At 34.4% G+C, this 19,676-nt stretch overlaps 1 protein-coding gene across 4 annotated transcripts in view; it reads left to right on the forward strand.

The window, feature by feature from the left end:
* MDGA2 (MAM domain containing glycosylphosphatidylinositol anchor 2) overlaps positions 1–19,676 on the forward strand; it is an 809,247-nt gene that overhangs the window by 328,623 nt on the left and 460,948 nt on the right. For all 4 annotated transcript variants that reach the window (XR_014261129.1, XM_082452081.1, XM_082452083.1 and 1 more), the window contains exon 2: positions 7,855–7,994. Coding sequence is in view for 3 of the 4 variants with exons in the window: in XM_082452081.1 (XP_082308207.1) it covers positions 7,855–7,994 (140 nt within the window). In the remaining variant the exon portion in view is untranslated. The remainder of the gene's footprint in view (positions 1–7,854; positions 7,995–19,676) is intronic.

Raw genomic sequence — 19,676 nt, forward strand, 5'->3', positions numbered from 1 at the left:
TATTTTGCCGTTATGTATTCGGTTTTTTGTAAAGTTAGTACCTTGACTCGAGAATGTTAAAAGATGACATTACAAGGTAATTCTTTTACACAAAAACATTATTGCTTTTATCATTGCTTTTAACTTTAAAATTTAAATTGCATTATGGCTTTTTTTGTTTAACTTTAAAATTTCATGAACACAATTACATTGTTATTTAATGTCATTTTCTTTAGTGACAAACGTTCTTCCATCTTAAATAGTATCTATTGCATATAACAGATACGTTTAAATTAAAAATTTAAGCAATTTAAGCTCTTTGCTTTAAATTCTTGGCTAACACTAACCTAAAAAATCATATCAACCTCTGTTATTTAGGAAAAATTAATAGCTGCTTTCTAGAACCAGGGGCTTCAGGGTTTAATTTTCTTACCTTACTTTGGGCTTTGCAGAGTCTCTCAGGGCAGCTCAATTAATTTATAACAGTGCTGCTCAACATGTGCTGAGGAAATAATACAAAATATTCAAAACCTTTCATATTCAGAGCCTTTCACCAAAGTCATACTGAGGTAGATATGATCTTCTTTTGATTAAATCCAGAATATCAATATGATCTTAGTACTTTCATTTTATAACTCATCAAATTAAAGATAAAAATGTATTTCCCTCCAGTGGACAGGAGTACACTATTAACCAAGTGTGAGGGATGAGGGGAAAGAGATAGGGAAATAAATTCACATTGATGCTGAAATTGTAGTTAATTCAAAATAACCAGTGGAATCAAACAACTCAAATGAGCTAAAAGCTGATTAAAAATAATCTGTAAATTGTTTGTGTATCAAGATATTGTCCTATTTGGGATTATTTAAATGACAATGACAGAAGGATTTTAACTATTTTTTGAGGAAATTGTTGGAATGGACATATAAATTGAACATTCTGCTATCTGCATGTTTCGATATATGATTATATTCATGATTGTAAGAATAATAGTGGGATGTAATAATATTTTTTTATTGTTTTGAAGTGTAGAACAAGTGTATAATTTCAAAAGATCCTCATAGTTGCATAGAAATGAAGTCTGGTAAACTAAGACTGAAGGAGATGTAAGAGATCAAAATAATGACAAAAAATTAGCAGTTAAGCAAAGTGGTCTTCTATATTCCTGCCTTATTCTTTTATAAATACAAATGATAGGGCAGATGCCAAACTGCTGTGGCCTGAGGATTGCAAAGCAGGTGCAGAAGTGTGACATAGAGTGGGTACCATTATTTCTGTTCACTAGGCTGTGAAGGAAAGGCAAGAGGAGGCCTGCTGATGAGAGGATAAATGTTGTTTTGTCTTCATTCTTTAATATGGGGGAGATTAAGCATATTTATGTTCTGTGAGGATTAACGTTGATTTTTTTTTTTTTACAGAAGAGATTAGACTGTTTTGAGAGATTTCTGCATATTTGGTACAGAAGTTAGCAGAGTTAAACTTGTAAAAGAGTAAAAGAACAAAAAGATAAGAAGAAAGAAAGTCAGTTTTTAGGGAAAATTAATTTTAAAAGAATGTTGAAGGATAGTAGAAAAATAGTATAGTATTGGTAAAAGTTACAGTTTATGTTGGAAATACAAACATTATGGTTTGTTTCTTATAATGTAAATAATTAGTCTTTGCAATCCTGAGATGGTGGTATAATATTGTTAAAATATTCTGTTTTATACTTATTGTTTTACACTTATCATTTCTTTTTACGTGTGGGTAAACCTCAGGAGCAGTTTTACTTTTTGCCTGAAGCTTGGTTTGACCTGCTAAGACTTTTCTCTTTCTCAAAACTCACCTCCTTCATCTTTTGCCCCTATTGTTCTACAGCCAAATCTCACTTGAAATTCACCAATGCCCTCCTGACTATCATTGGCAATGACATTTTGTCTATGCTCCTCCTAATTGACAACTCTGTTGTAAGTGACAGTTTTGGACAGTTCACCATTCTTGAGCATCTCTTTGTGTAACTTTTAAAGCACTACATTTTCTTTGTTTTCCTTCTACCTCTGAGTCTCTTTTCTTGGCCTCTCTGTATTCATAATCTTATGGACACCAATTCTCTATCAAGCATTCACATTCCTTACGGTTCTATCATTATCTTCTTAATTTCTGACTCTACATGCTCTGTTTTAGAGATTTCGTCTATTCTTTTGCTGTCAACCATCGACTACCATTTAAAAGCTCTAAATTTTATATGCAGTAACAACTTTTCAGTTGTTAGACAGCTCAACATCAGCATCTAAATCTAAAATTTTACCTACTCTCCCAAATCTTCATATTCTTCCCTTCCCTATCTGAGTTTTTGATATTAAAATATGTAATATAATGAGCCTAAGGCAAAAGACATTAGGCAAAAGAGTTGTCAACAAGAAGAGAGATAATTATAGACTATACCTGTAGACACAATACTTAATTTAAAAGTCGCATTGGGAGATTATTGTGAAAAAGGGAGGGAGGAGACGACTCATGTAGTATTTTAAATTAGTAACTCAGGTAGGAAAGAGAGAAAATAAGAAGAATGGAAGACACCATGCTTTAGAAGTACTGTTCACATGTGCTACATTGGAATTGTGAAATAAGCAGAAGAGACCAATTATTGGCAATGTTAATTAGGTAAATGTAAGATGTCATAGAAAACTGATAAATGTTTTATCAAATCAAGTAATCACTTAAACCAATAGAAAAATAGAAGGAAATTTTATTATTGTTTTGTTTGCTTTACAAGCAAAACTGATCCTGCTAAGAGAATGGTGTAAGCAGTAGTGTTAGTTCTGTTATCTCTGGCCACATGAGAGTAGAAAGGTGTGAGACATTCTGTCTATCTGTCTCTGAGTCTCTGTCTCTGAACAGAATCTAGAGTGTGTGAGAGACGATGGTGCAGGGTGGCTCACTGATGTCTTCACTGGAGCTTCTAACAGAGGTTCCGTGAGCTCCCTCTCTCCACACGAGCTATCCCAGGGGATCTGTGACCTGCGCCAAGAACATAAGTTACCTTGACCTAGTGGAGCATAGTGGTGAGATTTTACTGGTAACTTGAATTTCCAAAGAATAGTTGGACCAGGGATTTGAAGGATTTACCAAAGTACAATGCTCTTGCTTGGGGTTCTTAGAAGAGAGAGAACTCCTAATACCAAACTTACTACTGGCTAATAACAGCATGTCCTTCAGAAAACATGGAAAAAGTTTCTCCCTCAAAAACACTTCACATCTAAGTCCTCACTCTAACAAAGCCCTCTGTAATTTGGGCTCAGAGCCCCTCATCTTAAGTCTCTCCCAACTGTGAATAATGTGGAGTCCATAGTGATCAAGAGAGTATTTTCTATTTAAAAATTTATCTTTCACATATTTAACCAAAATATAGACTTCACTGTCATCTTAACTCTTGCTCCCTCGCTCCCACATCAGTCAATCCTCAAGTCCTGTCTAACAAGAACTCTCAAGTAGGTTTCTCCCATCATTTCCGTTTGCAGGGCTATACAGTCTCATGTCTGGAGACATCATGGCAAATTGAGAGAGTGGCACTGGTGTCAAGGTTTGGAGTATATTACAAACTATGTGGACCACATGTTCATGTAGTTATTTCCTAAACACTGCAGGCAGTCTCTTATAGACATGCCGTTGAACACACTGTTTCCTTTCTCTGGAATTCCTTTCACCACATGCATCTTTCCAAACCTAAGTTAAATGTCACTGGCTTCGTGAAACCTGTTGGAATCCACCAGGCAGATTTAGTCAGCTTCTGCTTTGTCCTGTTATGGTCTTTTCATTTCCTTCTGTTAGAATATCTATTCTGCTCAACGGTAATTGTTTTATTATTTTTGTATTATTTATATATATATTTATATATATAAATAAATAAATATATATATATATATATATATATATAAATATAAATAAACTGGACAGACCCAATAGGCTATAAACCCATAGAGGGCACAGCTCATAGCATTAATCTTCATATCCTCAGCTCATAGCCTTGTGCCTGATCTACAGCAGTTGCTCAATAAATATATGTTTGAAAATCTGTATATGATATAAAAGACTTAAAAATGCTCTTGCTGTTGCCATTGGAGAATAAGAAAGAATTTGTGTTCTTTCTCCAACAGAATACAGTGAGAATTTGGTTTGACTTTGGATATACTGTAACAAGATAAAAGAATGTCTCTCTTTTGCCCTTTTAGGCTGACCTCTTGAACCCAAAGCCAGTTTATTCAAATTAAGGGAGTTGATATGATTAGTGTTAGAAAGATTTTATGTAATGGGATTTGGTTTACTGCAAGCAAATTTGGATGAATATGAGTCTCTTGCAATATTTTAACATTTTAATTCATTGCTGACTCTACAGGGCAAAGGGGATCATAACCCTTAGTCCAATTTCAGGATGATGAATTGAGGTTTTCTCTAACAAGGCAGAGGATAAAACATGTCTTGTTTCAGATATAGTACTGCAAATTGCATATATATTTAAATTCAGTGCCATAATGGTTAATATTTTTGCTAAAATAGGTTAGAGTCCTTATAGTGATATATGCTTAAAATTATAAATTAATTATTAAATACCTACTCTGTGCTCTGAATTATGTGATGTGGAATAGATGCTGAAAATGATGTTCATCCTTGTAATGAGGTGCTTTCTATCAAGTTAGAGTGTTAAGAAAAAGGGGAATCACTGGGCAATACAGATTTCCTGGAAAATAGAGAAGAGAATCATTGCTAAGTAATCCACGAAAGTTTCAGCAACATTGGTCCAAAGATCAGTGTGGGAATTCTAGATGAGGAAACATCATGATCAAAGACACCTGAATTCTTAGTGCTCTTTATCTTCCCACTGATGTTGGGCTGATGTTACAGAGAAGTGGGATTTGGGGTTGGATAATCAGTATGAGGACCATTGACAGGGCATCTAAATGCCATGTGGGGTGATTTGGACTCTGTGAAATGTCATAGGGAGACATTATAGATTCTTAGGCAGGAATACAACATGATGAAAAAAGAAGTTACAGTATATTATTTGGGAAATTTTAAGATTTCATGGATTTGATAGGGACTGGAGACAGGATGGTGAATTGGGACAATGTTACACTGGTTAAGTTTGGAACGATTATACTGTTTATATTGCTGATCTAGTTATGGTGCTTTAACTTCATGAACTGTTTCTCAATCTTTTTTATTTCCCTAGTGTAGTCTAGATCTAGCTTCCAAAATTTTCACCTTATCATTGAGATTCTAAAGTACTGATCATATATTTTAATGCATACTAGGAAAAGTACATCTTTAACATTTATAATTTGGTAGAATATTTCACCCTCCTACAAGGTAGGTGGTAGGTTCATAATGACTACAATATATAGGCAATTACCTTTTCCAAGAATGTGTTAAAATACAGAAGAAAATAGCAGAAAATTTACCCTTGTAGATGAACACAGTGTGCTTACTGTATAATTTAAATGTTTTAAATTAAGTTACTTATTTGCATAATGATGCTTTGGAAAGACATGTCTTAAAAATAACAATACTATTCATTGATTTGAAATTAAAACAAAAGTAAGTATAAATCTGGAAAAGATGTCATGTTACTATATAATTAGATGTATTAATAAACATGTGGGCTATCACTTGTTAGGCTAAATTTGGCAAAGAAATATATTTCAAGGTAATGAATCTCTATTTTTTTACTTAACAATTTTCTATTTATATTTTGCAAGTGTTTATTGATTGTCATCAGTTTGTTCACCTCCATAATATGTATACAGTTGTATGACAGATATTTTAAAATAAGTAGCTTTCCTAGTATTACTTGTCTAAATTGAAGTTTAAATTTGATCACTATAGGAAATGATTTGTAGGAAACCTTGTGTGAAATATATCAGAACACCCAGATAAACACTACAGATGATTTCTAATGTCTTAAAACTAGGCAAATTATTACAGTGTCTAGACAGAGTCCGAAGACATGGTAGAAAATCTTTGATAAATTGGTTTTATAGACAAAAAAATTATTTGTTTTCTTTAAGTTTTTAAACAAACTTAAAAAATTATTTGGTTTATTTAATTTTTTAAACCAGTGAGAAGATGCATAACATGATGTTTAGTTACTTGAAAAAAATTAAAAGAATAGGACATTTTATCCCATGGTGTATTTTCCTTTAATAAACAGATATTTATAAGAGCCATTAGAAAATTATCTCTAATGATCTGGTCTGAGTAGCACTGTCATTGTCATCACCTGGGATGTTCTGTAAAAAGGCAGATTCCGGGGCTTTTCTGCAGACATAACAGTCTTTGTGTATACTTCTGACATCTATGTTTTAAACAAGTTCCTGGGGAGTTTATTATGCATACAGAATGTAAGAACTACTTTTCTAAATATATTATTCATTCTTATCCAGCTGCTGGCAGTTTTTTACATGTTGTTTGATACTGGGTATTGGAGAGTGGGATCCTGAATTTGAGGGTTGAAGAACAGTACTCTGCTTGGATATCCAGAAAAAAAATGGAAATAACTGGTTGTTTTATTATCTGCAAGTAGGCTTTTCTATCTTTCAGTTTGAAATTAAGAACAATGACAAAATATGCCCTTTTCAGTTCTTAAACTCTCTGAGTGTTCTATACATTTTTGTTATGTAAAACAAAGTATTAGATATTGGAAACTATTGTTTTTTTACTTTCACAACACAGATTTTCCCAAAAGAAAGTTTCCTGTAAGTTGGACTTATAATCATTTTATTTCCTCCATAAAATCACCAAATTTATCTGCAAATTTTATAGGATTCATAGTCTTTTAAATGTTAAATAAAAAATTCCAAATATGCCCATATTAATTTTTAAGCAACTGTAGCCTCTACTGATAATACTGCTGTTTAGGCTGAGATTGCTATCAGGAAATTCTTGAGATCATTGTTCTTACATGTAGATATAGATTTTCCTCTTGCCTTTAATTAAAACAAACTTTTTGCCTCCACTCCAAATGTATTACAAACAAATGCTGAATTCACAAATGGGGATGATCTCCAATTTGAAGCTAGTCACAGTAATCTCCTTGATGACAAGAAGCATATATTATCTAAGTATTTCTCATTACCAAAAGAATTTTTGCATACAGTGGGTTTCCAATGATATGTAAGTCAATGAATGCTAGTCAAGTTTTATAGGCCCATGTGTCACTGAAGTCGGAGAAAATTATATTATGGAATTTGGGCAGTTTCATCAGAAGTCTATCTTGAATCAGAATTTTATACTTAGACACCAGTGATTTATGGCCTTCATCAGTGGCTTAATTCAGTGATTATCTTTTGCTCATATTAATACAGGAGTCTATAAATATTGAAAATTAAGTTGGTGTTCAATTCCTGATAACCAAATCTTCCTATTCTTTAGCTCCCTAGTTACACCACAGGACTTAAAAAATTAATAGAAAAATGACAATGTCTTTAATTCACATTCCTTTTTCCTTTCTGATGGTCTTTCTTTTGCACTACCTAGTTTTTGGACAACATCCCTTACTATATTAAATTTTGGATTTCAGAGAGGAAGGGAACTATCACATTTTAACAATCAAGTTTTATCATTGGTCTTGTAATGATGGTGATTTCCTGAATCACCAATTTTTCCCCACTACCCTATTCCCCTTTGCCATTTTCAGACCGTGTTTGTGACTGTAAGGTAAACTTGAAGTTTTCTGTCCGGCAAAATCTTTAATCCCTTGGGGATGTTCAAAGTGTTAAGACTGATGGATCTGACAGTGGTAAAGTCTGATAAGAATTGCTGTAACAACCATGATGATCAGGGGAAGACAGTTTGCTTATCTTTTTATGTATCTTGTCTCTCTTCTTCCTGACTCGACAGCTCCCCCCACGGTTCGTATTGTGCATTCAGGCTTGGCCTGTAACATTGAGGAGGAGCGCTACTCGGAAAGGGTCTACACTATACGGGAAGGAGAAACCCTGGAATTGACCTGTCTGGTCACAGGACATCCACGTCCACAGGTGAGTCCCGAACCGTGATATTGTGGAAAACTCTCTTTGACTTTTCTTGGAAGTCAAAAAGTGTATATTTTAGATGATTTAGCTAAAAATGTGTTTGTGTGTGTATGTGTGTGTGTGAAATTCAAGTATGTGTGCAATGCAGGATACGAGTAGTGACTGCTGAACATTCAAGTTTGAAGTATTCATGTGGATAAGACAAAAAAAAGAAATTTTTGTTTTGGTATTGTGAGAAATTTAAAAGACACTTCTAAGGAGGCTGTTAAAAAATACAACTACAAAAATATCTCAGTCAGATAACAATTCATATGGCAATGAGTTTATTTTAGAATGTGGAACATGATTTCATGATGACATAATTGCAGTGGAGGAAGCATTTGTTCTAAGAATGTGATGAACGAGGTCACATGTACTTTCCTTACTCCTAGTCATTATATTAATAGAAAACCTCGAAAAACAAATGTTTGCGGGTGCTGTATGAATTCAGGTTCTCAAGAGTCAGCAGCTACAGCTTTCATAGCTAATTTAGTAGCAGGAGCAGAAATTGAGACTTTCAAAGGGCACTAAAATTACAAACAATGAGCAAAGAAAAAGCTTGTAGGAGTGAAAAAAGGGGTTAGATATAAGATAGTATAGTTAGGCTATGTATCTATGATGTAAAAATTTAATTCAGATACAGAATATTCAGGATGTTTTTATTCATTAATTGCCAATTCTTATTGTCATATATTTAACCTGACTGGTTCAAAATATGGATTGGTATTAAACACAAACACTGTGATGGAAAAGAAGTCTCATTTGTTTGATAGACAAAGTTACATATTTTAAGTATTTGTATTACAGAAAAAAAAAAAGTCCAGCTAACACGACTATGTACGGGAAAGTAAAGAACAATGTGGAAATTATAAAGTCTCCCATCATTTCTATCTTGTCTTTTGGTCCTGTCATCCTTAACTCTTTAATCCTCAAGGATGTTTTGACTCTACAATTTTGACCCTGAAGAACAAATAAAAATAAGCATATGAACTTCACAGAATGAAGCAATAGATTGATAAGACCATAAATAAATTGAAATGGTGAAATATGTTTTATAAAACTTATGCTGCTGATAAAATGGAAAACAGTAAAAGTAATCTAGAAAAAAATTATTTTAAAATATTGAAAAATATTAAAATCCGTAGTGGCTAAAATTGTAAATTATGACACTTGCTAAGACCTGAAAATTTATTAAAGAATAAAATTGTCTCAATAAAATTGAGTTACAGAAAATTTGACCCAATATAATTAGACTTAGTAGAAAAAATGATTGCAAAACTAAATATATAAGCACAGAAGCAATAATTGTTAAAATATGATGTAGATGAAGCTGATATGTAAAGCATTTTTATTTTCAGATTTATGCAGAAAACTATAGTCCAATGAAAATAATTTTACTAAAATTAAAAGATGATAACACTAACTCAAGAATATTATCCCAAAGAAAGTTTAGTGTTGTTATAATTTGATTTTCTTAATTTATATACATAGAATAAAAATTCCAGAGTAAAAAAGTTGGGATCAAAGTAGGAAGGTCCGAGTAAACCTAGAAGAAGCCACAAGAGAAGACTCATTGATGCTCCCATTATTCCCACAATGAATGTACCAAGTTCTGCAGCTTCTGAACTTCAAATTTTACTTAAAAATGCAACTTATCTTTGTTTTTAAGTCATCCCAGCTGTTCCTCTCCCTCTATCTTCATCCTTGCATTCCCTTAATATTAGACATTTCTTATTTTCTCCATACATCTTCCCTTTCGTGATTCAGCAATCTGGATGCAATCTTTGAGCTCTGGCCAATCCAAAAGTAGTTCTGAAAAACAGGAGTAGGTTACTGCCTTATTTATTTTTCCTGAGAAATTCCATTTTTGGAAATATTTCAATGTGTTATGAGCCTATGAAAAATTTATTATTTCAGTATTATTATTTCTTCATTCCTAGAAGTAATTCAGGTGTTTGCAGGTGAATCAGTTTCAGTTTATATTGCATATTTGGAAAATTAACTGGGCCTCTTCTTTGTCAACAAACTGTATAAGGAAGGCTGACAGAACAGCTGGGCCTTTGCATCCTGTCCAAATACTAAAGGGCATGCTGTTGGCATCTGGTCCTGAGGATAATTTTTCTTGGCTGATACCATGAAGCTGGAATGACTTTCTTGCTCCTATGTCTAATCTGAATATGATAATTCAGTGAAAGAGAGAAGTTCCTCATTCACTCTTAAGATTTCTTAATCTGTTGCCTATTCCTGTGGCAACGAGAGTCATAAAAATTTCCATTTCTACAAGTATTCTAAGGCAGCATTTTTTTCTAGATTCTTTAAAATTTTCTTTAAAATAAAATAAGTGAAGAAGGTCAGTACATAGCAGTGGTTAAGAGCATGGTACTGGGACTGCCTGGATATAATCCAGGGTCCATCATGACTACTAGTGTGACCTTGGGAAAGTTCCTTAACCTCTCTGTTCTCTGTGCCTCAGTTTTCTTATCTATATAATAGCAATGATGCTAACCATCTTATCTATATCATAGACTCCTTTCAAAAGTTAAATGTATGTGTAAATATATATGTACATATATTATGTATATACACATATATACATATATACATGGTACATAGTAAGCATTATATTGGTACATAATAAAATATATATTGGCTTTATATTATTTTTAAGTAATTTATATTTAGACTCCAATGTCGAACATATTTGAAATAAGTAAATTTTAAAAAAAGGTTCTTAGCATTTCTATAGTCTAAATTAAATGCATTTCAATAAATTTCAATATTTTTGTGTTTTAATGCACTGCAGAGCTTTTGCATCTCTGTTAATTAGCTTTTTTTAGCTTGCAAGGACTAGAACTGTGTTCAGACTACCTCATTTAAGGAGGGCTTATTATAAAAGTACTTGGGAAGGTACGAAAGAAAGGAGACAAGGGTTTGCCAGTAAATCTACCAACCTAATATTACTTCTGCATATCCATAATTTCAGGATTTTGCTACCTACTCTCTTAATTTTCCTTCTTTTCTTTTTTCTTTCCGTCTTTTCTTTTTCCTTCCTTCCTTCTTTCATTCCTTCTCTCCCTTCTTCCCTCCTTCCTCTGTTCTTTCTCCCTCAATATTACCACACCAATAACAAATGAATTATGAATATAGTCCTCTTGTAAATGATTTAAACAAAAGGATATTTGACATACTGGACCTGTTTTCTGCATCATGTGAGAGACTCTCCAACTGAAACAACTAATATTTTTTCAATGTATCTTTGGATAGAATATGGGAAAGGGTTTAGGAGAAGTATGCAAAAATTTATTAATCACAAATTTTATATCAATGAGTAACTTCACAGTCCCCTCCCCCCCACACACAGTCTCATCCCCTGGTGACATGCATCTTTATTAAGGTCATGGTTACAAGGGGAAATGTACTCACCATAGCTGTTTAGGAGAAAGCTCTTATAGCCTTTCTGATCATTGATGTCACACCTTCAAATAGTTTTGTTACCATTACTTTTAGTATAGAACATGGAAAGCCTCTTTTGGTTCAACACTTTACTCCAAAACTACTGATACATTTTATTCCCAGTACATCAGCATTAACCAAAGATTTTTTTAAATTTAATAAAAATCCTCATGAATATAAAGGGTCATTTTTGTTCCTCAGGAGATCTGAATCCATTTGCAGTTATTTCAGAGTTCATCATTTGTTTAATTCCATGGACAGTCCTGATGCTTAGAAGAAACATTTATCATACAGTTCCAGATACTTGCAAAAACAACATTAGTCAGTGTACTTAATGAGATAATACATGTTGATCATTTAGCGGAGTACCTAGCAAAAAGTAAATACTTAGTCAGTCATCACCATATTTGTGATTCTATTATTGATACAAAATAATAATTTATTCTATAAAGTTAATAATTCTCAGCTATTACTGTCATCACCACACAATTGCAGGTAACCCAGTAGAGTAGGTAGAGTATTTCTTACTCTCCCATTGAAGTTGGTTTTGGTCATATGCCTGGCTTTAACTAATGTATTTTGAGCTAGCTGTAATCTGGGCCAGATGTAGTGTCTGCACTGGAACAAATTGACACACCTCTGATACTGGCTGGTATATAGCTAGTCATCTGATAAATGAATGCTTTTCAGTTCTCAAGAAGAAGCTCTGCTCTGCCCTGGGTCAGGATGAACTTTGTCACTCTCTGTAACATTATAGTGCACAGGGAATTTGATTATCTTCATAATCTACATAACATTATACTAGTCCATTATATTGATTATATCATGTCATTTTGACCTTTTGAACAGGAAGTAGCAAGTACTCTGGATGTCATATAAGATAGACACATGCCAGAGGATGAGAAATACAGTACCAAAATATTAGTAGTCCGTCAAATTGGTGAAGATTTTTGGAGTCTGATGGTCTGGGGCATGCTAGGACATTCCATCTCAGGTTATGAAAAAGTTGTTGCTCCTCACAAGCCCACCAGTAAGAAGGAGGTCCAGCATATGGTAAACTTTTTTGAACTTTAGGAGCTGCATATACTACATTTGGAAATACTGCTTCAAGTCACTTTATCAGGCAACTTTAAAGGCTATGATTTTCAAGTAGGACTCAGAGGAAGAGAGGGCTCTGCAGCAAGTCCAGGTTTTAGTGCAAACTGCCTTGCTGCTCAAGCAATATGATCTAGCAGATTTGGTGTTGGACATGGATGCTGTGTGGATCTTTTATTAGGTCCTAAGAATAGAGTCACAGCACGAAACTTTAGATTCTAGAACAAAACTAAACTTTCTACAGCAGAGTACTAATTGCTGTTTGAAAAGCAGCTCTTTGGTCAATAGGGAGTAGGATCCAGTCGATACATGCGCCCTTGGTCAGGCAATTCTGTAACATATTCTACACGGCTCCTTAGAGGGTCCCAGTAGAATGGAGCCCCAGTCACTCTCAGCAGTGACTAGCATAATAACACTTTGTTGTATTGGTTTTTCTCCTTCTCTGTGTCACTTTTCACAGCCCCCTACTTGGCTTCCCTGGGATTAATTCTGAAAATAAACTATGTACTTGTAATCTCTCATCTCAGATTTTCTTTCCTGAGGCAACTCCAGCATATGACAGTACCTGTCTCCTGGCCTCAAACCTAATGAGGAGTGTGTTATGCACCTAATCAGTCCTAGTCTCTGCCTCCTTGCTGCTGACCTTATGTTGCTTAATTCTGATTCAGAATTATTGTACTTCTGCTTTTCCTGAAGACTTGTAAAGGTAAACCACAAGAAACTAGCCAAGGTAGGATGTTTAATTAAATTTTGCTTTTATTTCTTAAGACTTTTATACAATATAATTAGCATGCGTGTGTAGTATATTGTCCTCATTTACTCTCCTCATCTCTTGAAAAATATGTCTTCTACTCGAATTAAATCTAAGCACTGAAAGTTTGCAAGTTCATTTGCAAGGAATGTCATGTGATGGAGATTTACAATATAAATACAGACTGAGAATTTGTTTGGTTTTGACAGCTTTGCCTCTCGTGGTCAAAATTGGATCTTCAGAGTGATCAGAAAATGGATATCAAAACAGAGTCAAAATAATTGAATATACAGACCACATGAAAGTTAGAAATTAGATGTCTCCTTTTGAAATCTACATATTTCAATGAAAAATATTATATATAAGAGTGATGAGACCATAACCATTATTTTATTACAGCAGTTGATGTGAAATAAACTTTTTAAAATTACCAGGGCATTTCCAGAAGATAGAAGGAAATCAATATTGCCTATCAATATATAATTGAGAATCTGTTAGTTATATAGTTAAAATGGATCATTTTACAGTAAATAGCTGCAATTCTTTTAATGTAGAAGTTCTGAATAACTACATAGACATTGATGATTTGGTTTTGTATTTTTATTATTAGAAGAATACTCCCATTAACATATTTTCAGATATGTATTATTTGACATGAGGAGATTATTAAGTGGTGGATATCCTACAATACAGTTTTTTTCCTTAGATTTTTAATCTTTTTTGTAGTAGTTATTGAGCTGTCAACAAAATCTAAATGGACTAATCTCAACATAGTCTGAAGTGAATTTTTCATGATGGAATGATAATCAAATTAATTGATCTATTTTTAGGTCTATATTACATATACTTAGATATATGTACACATAAAGATAAATTCATAATAAAGTGTGAGGCATTTGTGCACATTCAACATGTTGTAAATGTTCATTTATAGTTATATGAATCCCTGCTATTTTAAAAAGGTAGCATGAAAACAAATATAGTAGTGGTCTACTTGTAATCCTATTGAATCAAGTTTATCCTCTTCACTTCTAGCTATTACATTAAAGATGACAATTAAGAGAGTTGGATTTACTTGAGTTTTCAAACTCCAATTTAATGAAACACTCCATAGGTTGACTTTAAAACATTGAGGTTTGAAACTTAAGTTTAATGATTTTAATTAAAATTATAGAAAATAATACCTATCCACTTCTATGCTAAAGAATATCCTGTCAGTGGTAATTAATAATCTATACCAGTGCTGGTTGTAAACATGACACATTTATTTCAAATTAAGCTCATCACAGGCATTTCCTGAAATGCTCAGAGATGCTTCAGACAAAATCAGTAAGGAATAAAGCCTTTCCATAATCTGAAAAAGTTAACTTATGCTACACAAAAAAGTGCTTGTAAAATATGAGTATTTTCAGGACTGAAAAATGAGAAACCGTTACTAATAATGACTCAATTTTTTTTAGGAATTGCTAATATTTTCATTTTCTTTTAGTGCCAAAGTCTTAACAAAAACCTAAAAATAACGTTTATTTTCCTGACAGTTTTATCTGTTTCTACCCGCAAACATTGATTTCTTCCTTTTTCTGCTTTGTGTGGAACATATAGAAACATTATCCCATACAACCCAGTCCCTTCTTGTTTACTTACTTGATTTTGGCAGGTATCATTAAATAATGTTGGATAAGCTTGAGCAGAACAAAATCTTTAGTTAATTAGTATCTTCACTGTTGGGTGTCATAGGAATTCTGTATTTTTTAAGATTAACGTTTAGGCATCCAGCTATGTGCAGTATGGTGCTGAATCTAAGCGATCTTTTGCATTGCATTTATAATCAGAACACTTTACCATTTTGAATAACTCTTCACGGTGCCATCAAGAAGATGGATTGTAACCAATCATTTTGGAAAGAGTTTTCTAAAATAACACAAAGCATTACGTGTGTTATTATATAAAATGCATGTAAACACATTTCATGAGACATATAAATTCTACATCAGCTAATGTCTCATATTAGCCTAAAGAGTTCCCTAATTCCAAAATTGTGCAAGTGCCTGAATTGCATAGTTGTACATTGTATTAGTTTCCTAGGGCTGCTGTAATAAAGTACTATAGACTAGGTGGCTTAAACAACAGAAATGATTCTCTCACAGTTTGGAAGTCTAGAATTGTGAAATCATGGTGTTAGCAGGGCCATAATACTCCCTCTGAGATTCTGCATAGAATCCTTCCTTGCCTTTTCCCAGCTTCTGGTGGTAGCCATCAGTCCCTGGTTTTCCTTGGCTTTCAGCCACATCATTCCAATCTGTGCCTCTGTCGTCACCTGTGTGTGTGTGAGTGTGTGTGTGTGTGTGTGTGTGTGTGTGTGTGTGTCTTTTGAATGGCATTTTCTTCTTCCTGTAAGGACACCAGTCATATTGGGTTATAGGCCCGCATACTCCAATATGACCTCATCTTAGCTAATTACAGCTGCAACAGCCCCATTTACAAATAAGGTCACATTCTGAGGTACTGGGAATTAGGACTTTAACATACCTTTGGGGGCACACAATTCAACTCATAACGTATATTATTTGTTCTTTTAAATTAGATAGTTTATACCTTTGCTGGCCATATTCTGGGGCTGCTTTTAAAGAGCACATTAGACATGTAATGACTGCTATGCATCATTAATCTTGAAGGAATTTACAGTGCTTTGCCTACTGATTTAATATATTTGTTGTCTCTTCCACTTGTCTGCACTCCTTTCCCTTGTCCAACTGAGTGAGTGGCTTATTTATCACCTCTTTCATAAGGTCTTGCTTGGTCAAAGAGGCTTGCTTAAATGCCCTTTCTATATGATCCCAGAATATCAGGCCATTTCTTACCATAATACATCATAGGGTCCTGCTTTGGGGAGTGAGTGAGAATTTAGACTCTGCAGACAAACTACATAGTTTCACATTTCACCTTCTCTACTTTTTCAGCCCTATGAATGTGGGTAATATATTTAACCTCCCTTTCACTTGTTTTCCTCATGTACAAAATGACAATAGTAGTAGTAAATATAGGTTCTTTAAGGATCAAATAAAATCATACAAGGGAGGACAAAAATCTTGAATAACGATGATAAGGATGATAGAAATAATAAAATAGAATAATCATATTGTTTTTCCATTTCCTGTCTCTCTCACTGAGCTGTAAACTAGAAAGCAAAGGACTGGCTCTTGCATTCCCATTTTCTATCACAGAGTGAACGTATGTCATGATTTGCCTGGGACAGTCCTGGTTTATAGCTGTTGTTCTGGTACACTTGTTGATGTCATTGTCTCTCAATCCCCAAAAGTATCCTGCTTTGGAGGATAAACTATATGGGACCATAAACATAAAAGCTTTCACATAGAGGATCTCATTTATTAAAGGAATGTGGCAGGCATTATCACTTGGGGTTAATTGTTGAATATTTTAATTAATTTGGTTCCTTTTTAAAAGTACTAAATTGTGTTTGCCTGTGCCTATGTCATTTACCTCTTAGAATTAAGCATTTAAGGAAACCTTAGATTCACTTGTGTAGGCACTGTTGGAAGCCGCATACCTCAATGCCTGCAGGGATGCGTTAACTGCTTCCTTGGTGGTCTCCATGAGGACTTAATATGTCTTCTTATTTTATTACCCAGCAAGGATTTAAAGACACTTGGGAAATGGGGCCCAATAATATGAAGCTATTAAAGCCCTGCGGTCGGAGAAGAGTCTAACTTTAAACCCTCCATGCCACTTTTGACAATGGTACACATTTTGTTTTTAATTTTATTTATTTATTTATTTATTTATTTATTTATTTATGCATGCCTGTGTTGGGTCTTCGTTTCTGTGCGAGCGCTTTCTCTAGTTGCAACAAGTAGGGGCCACTCTTCATTGCAGTGCGCGAGCCTCTCACTATCGCGGCCTCTCTTGCTGCGGAGCACAGGCTCCAGACGCGCAGGCTCAGTAATTGTGGCTCACGGGCCTAGTCGCTCTGCGGCACGTGGGATCCTCCCAGACCAGGGCTCGAACCGGTGTCCCCTGCATTGGCAGGCAGACTCTCAACCACTGCGCCACCAGGGGAGCCCAATGGTACACATTTTTAATTACAGATATAACAGGGCAACCTTGGGATCTCAGTGACGGAAACATATTCTTAAGTATCAGACAGTTCATTGTATCAGGTAATTCTTAAGTATCAGGTAATTCATTGCTTGGAATTCGTTGCTTAAAACCAAACTACAAAGTCGTAACCCTATGTCTATCTAAATAATTTAGAAATGATGGAAGCCTGGTTTTCATCAGAAAAGGGAAAAAATTGACATCAACAGAAAGTAGAACAGTGCATGCTAAGACATGTTTGACTTCATATTGTCAACTGGCCCCAGCTAATTTTGCTGGAAGCCTTTGAGGGAGTATAGCCTTAAAGTTGTTCATATGGTGCAAAACAGAAAGCCCGTTCCTTCATAAGCACAGGGAATTTGGATGCATGATATAGGATGGATGGTCCATAGGTACTTTTTCTCACATGTGTTTGGAGCCCCTGCCTGCAGACCAGTGCACTCCCTTGGCCAATATTTTAGTTAACAAAACTGGTAAATACTCCAATATTGTGATGACTTCTGTAACATTATGTTTATCAGTCTGAATATTGCCAGTGGTTTGATTTGTTCATAGATTAAATTGAAAACTACATTTACTTTCTTATTAGACGTACGCATAATCTAACTGTACAACTACCCTCACAACCACTTGTCTACTTGAGATTTTGATTCCCTCTGCTCTTTGATAATCACAATAAGTCACACACTTGGCTTGTGACTATTTAACATGGCTGCTTAGTATAATTTACCAAAAAAATACAAACTAAAATTTTTATTGGTTTATATAATTCTATTATGAGTCTGTGTGGGGTGTGTGTGTGTGTGTGTGTGTCCATGGGCACATACTTAATACTTCTTGAACAGATGGTGACAGTTACTAGTGAGCTCTTATGTCACATGGTCATCAGTTAGGGTTGGACAAGGAAAACAGAAACCATTCTGATTATTTGAAACTCTAGGTTTAGAAAAACAACAAAGATTTACTGTATAGCACAGGGAATTATACCCAATATCTTGTTATAACTTATAATGGAATATAATCTGAAAAACAAAGAATCCCCATGCTGTACATCTGAAACTAAAAACAGTACTTAAATTTAAAAAAAAATCCTCTGCGTTTAGAACTGAGAAAATTTAATGAAGGAAATGAATTGCTGGGAATGGAAGTGGCTGAGAAGAGGGAGAAATACATGGCTTTTCCTTTTCTTCTGTCATTCAGTCTTATGCCAGTACCAATCCATTGTTTGAAACCATTGAGAGTCTGGGAAATAGATATAACGTACAAGTGTTTAGCCTCTGCTCAATGATACAGAGCAGAGTAGAGGAAGGTTTAAAAGTGGATTTATGAGCAAACTGGCCAAAACCATCCCTCACAGCAGTGGAGAGAGGTACCACCTGGAGAATGCTGGCTGGCTTTCTAGGCAGTCATCCACAGAGGGACTTTTACCTTGGTAAATAAGGCCACTTCAGGTTCTAATACTCATTTTGCAGGTTCATAAGCCTGGTTTTGTTAGTATAATGAAGGCAGATTAGGGATGAGTTTGCATTTTCCAAACTCATAAAGACAGATACACATACAAACAATGCAAAAATCAGGTTAGGCATTTATAATGAGAAATGCAATTGCAGATTACAGCAGACTGTTCCACCTGTAAATCAGTGTAGGTAAGCTGCAGATAAAGCAAAATTTTGATCAAAATGCCAAAATTTTAATGTGCAGTGGCAAATTGAATATTGCTCTTGTATAGCAGGATCACTCTCTCAGCAGGCAAACCAATTGAGAAGCCAAGCAAAAATCATGTTGGTTAGCAAGGAATTTTAATTGGGATAGCTGAAGGCTGTCTAATCTATTATGGGGTAGGAGACCTTAAGGCTTGAGTCCAATAGTAAAGATTTTCTCTCTCTTGGACAGTTCCCAAATAGTTACTACTTGCCAATTTGTCCTCCTAAAAGCTTATTTTTCTGTTCCCAAGGCAGACCAATTTCTGTTTTGATTGGCTCATTCTTTCTTTAGATATATTACCATTAATACATTCAATCACATTATAGTCAAGTCCCAGAGATGTGTTAATGTGGTGCTGACTTTGCATTCTCGCTGTTCTGAATTGTTGTGCTTAATTAATTATAACTGCCCTCTCTGAGGACAGTTGTAGTTCCTATATTTCTAATTTCTTTAGGATAGGTGAACCTTATTATTTTTTATAAGAATCCCAATACTCTGGTGAAACTTTGAATATATATTATCCTTTCTTC

Source organism: Balaenoptera physalus (genome assembly GCF_965194825.1).
Source record: "Balaenoptera physalus genome assembly, chromosome: 2".
Taxonomy (NCBI): domain Eukaryota; kingdom Metazoa; phylum Chordata; class Mammalia; order Artiodactyla; family Balaenopteridae; genus Balaenoptera; species Balaenoptera physalus.